This window comes from Amphimedon queenslandica, unplaced genomic scaffold (assembly GCF_000090795.2).
Source record: "Amphimedon queenslandica unplaced genomic scaffold, v1.1 AMPQUscaffold_5658_Cont22375, whole genome shotgun sequence".
NCBI classification, from domain to species: domain Eukaryota; kingdom Metazoa; phylum Porifera; class Demospongiae; order Haplosclerida; family Niphatidae; genus Amphimedon; species Amphimedon queenslandica.
Window position 1 is genome coordinate 121 of NW_003554042.1, and position 1599 is coordinate 1719.

At 34.1% G+C, this 1599-nt stretch overlaps 1 protein-coding gene across 1 annotated transcript; it reads left to right on the plus strand.

The window, feature by feature from the left end:
- Nucleotides 1-410: 410 nt before the first annotated feature.
- Nucleotides 411-1191, plus strand: LOC109592306 (fanconi-associated nuclease 1 homolog; the record flags this gene model as incomplete). The annotated part of the gene is made up of 3 exons (XM_020007787.1): nucleotides 411-653; nucleotides 957-1052; nucleotides 1151-1191. Coding segments are annotated over 3 exons (357 nt in total), but the record flags the coding sequence as incomplete, so codon positions are not given.
- Between the last annotated feature and the right edge of the window lie 408 nt (nucleotides 1192-1599).

Sequence of the window (1599 nt, forward strand, 5' to 3'; positions counted from 1 at the left end):
TTGGCGAAATTTGGCTGAAGACCCTGTACTATAGTACAGGGACTTTGGGCCGATTTTGGAGTAACTTTAAAAATTCATAAAAAATCCAATTTTGATCAGAATGAGCTCAAACTTGAAACTTAACATAAGAACATATATATACATCAGAAAAAATTATAAAAATTGAGATTTCTCTCCTTCTAATTTTTGGCGAAATTTGGCTGAAGACCCTGTACTATAGCCCATGGTCTTTCATCATAATATACTCTTGATTATAAGCACTGATGATTAGCATTGGGCTATGATCTTATATGATTATATTCATTGCTATACTGAGCTCATCATCATGTAGTAAACTAAAACCCTTGATTGCTAACTGTTTCCCTATAAATCCTATTATTATTATTATTTCTAACATTCTATTACTACAGGTTTTATTGACTGGTATATGTCAACCTAATACTCCTTTATTCATAATACAAGACCACACCCCTTGCTCCTCCTCCTCTGTCTGTACTGTTGAGGGTTTTGCAATACATCACTATACTGGTACTGGCTGCTGGCCTAGAGCCCTTCATCTTGAAGGAGCAATATTCACGTCTCTCTTCCTCTTATTATTTTGGGATATCATTTATACGAATGAAGTACCTGATGTATTTAGAGGACATTATCAAGTATGCTTTATAATATTTCATACATTAGTATGTGTTAAGGTGGATTCTCAATATGACGCATGTGCGTCCGTCATGACCGGAAGTACTGTATAAACCAATGGAAGCATGCGTCAGATTAGAAAACATTTCTATTCTGATGCATTGACACATACTCCCATTGGTTTATACAGCACTTCCGGTTATGACGCTAGCGCATGAAAAACAATACGTCATATTGAGAACCCAGCTTAATACATAATTAGTAGTCTAATTATGAGTGTTCTTTTAATTGTTTTGCATTGCTTTATTTTGTTAATTTTTTAGACTGCTCCTCTTGATTTTGGTAGGGAGGACTTTTATATGTCACGTAAGTCTGCAATTGACAGTAAACTGGACTGGATCAAACGTTCAGCCATTGATGTGAGCTGAGTTTATGCGCATGTACATGAATACAGCATATTTTAATCCAGTTTAATTTGATGTTGCATGTGTATGAATTTTATTTCTTGTTTGTATAGCTAATGCTTTTCTCGTAATTGTTTTCCTGCATCATCATGACCCTCCACTATGTTGAGCTGAACTTATGCTCACTGCTACACTGTTCATGTGTGCAATTTGCTTGACAAACATCCAGTGATAGTAAATCTCGTTGTAGTAATTATTTTTCTTGATAATATACTTAAGTGGCTGTTGTATTACCCACAAGAACATCAGCCACAAATAATTTACCCATTTATGGTAATATACGCCCACACATTATTATACATTTTCTAATGCATACACTTACAGTGTGTTAATAGTATGCTACATAGAAAGTTTGTGTTCAAATATTATTTGTCTAAAAATATATACCAAGAGAACCAATTATTCTAAAGCATGGCTCCACATTCAAAATTATGCATATTGGTGCCCTAGTTTTGATTTCATTTAGAAGCAATTTCAATACAATTTTGTAAAGCTGTGAGTG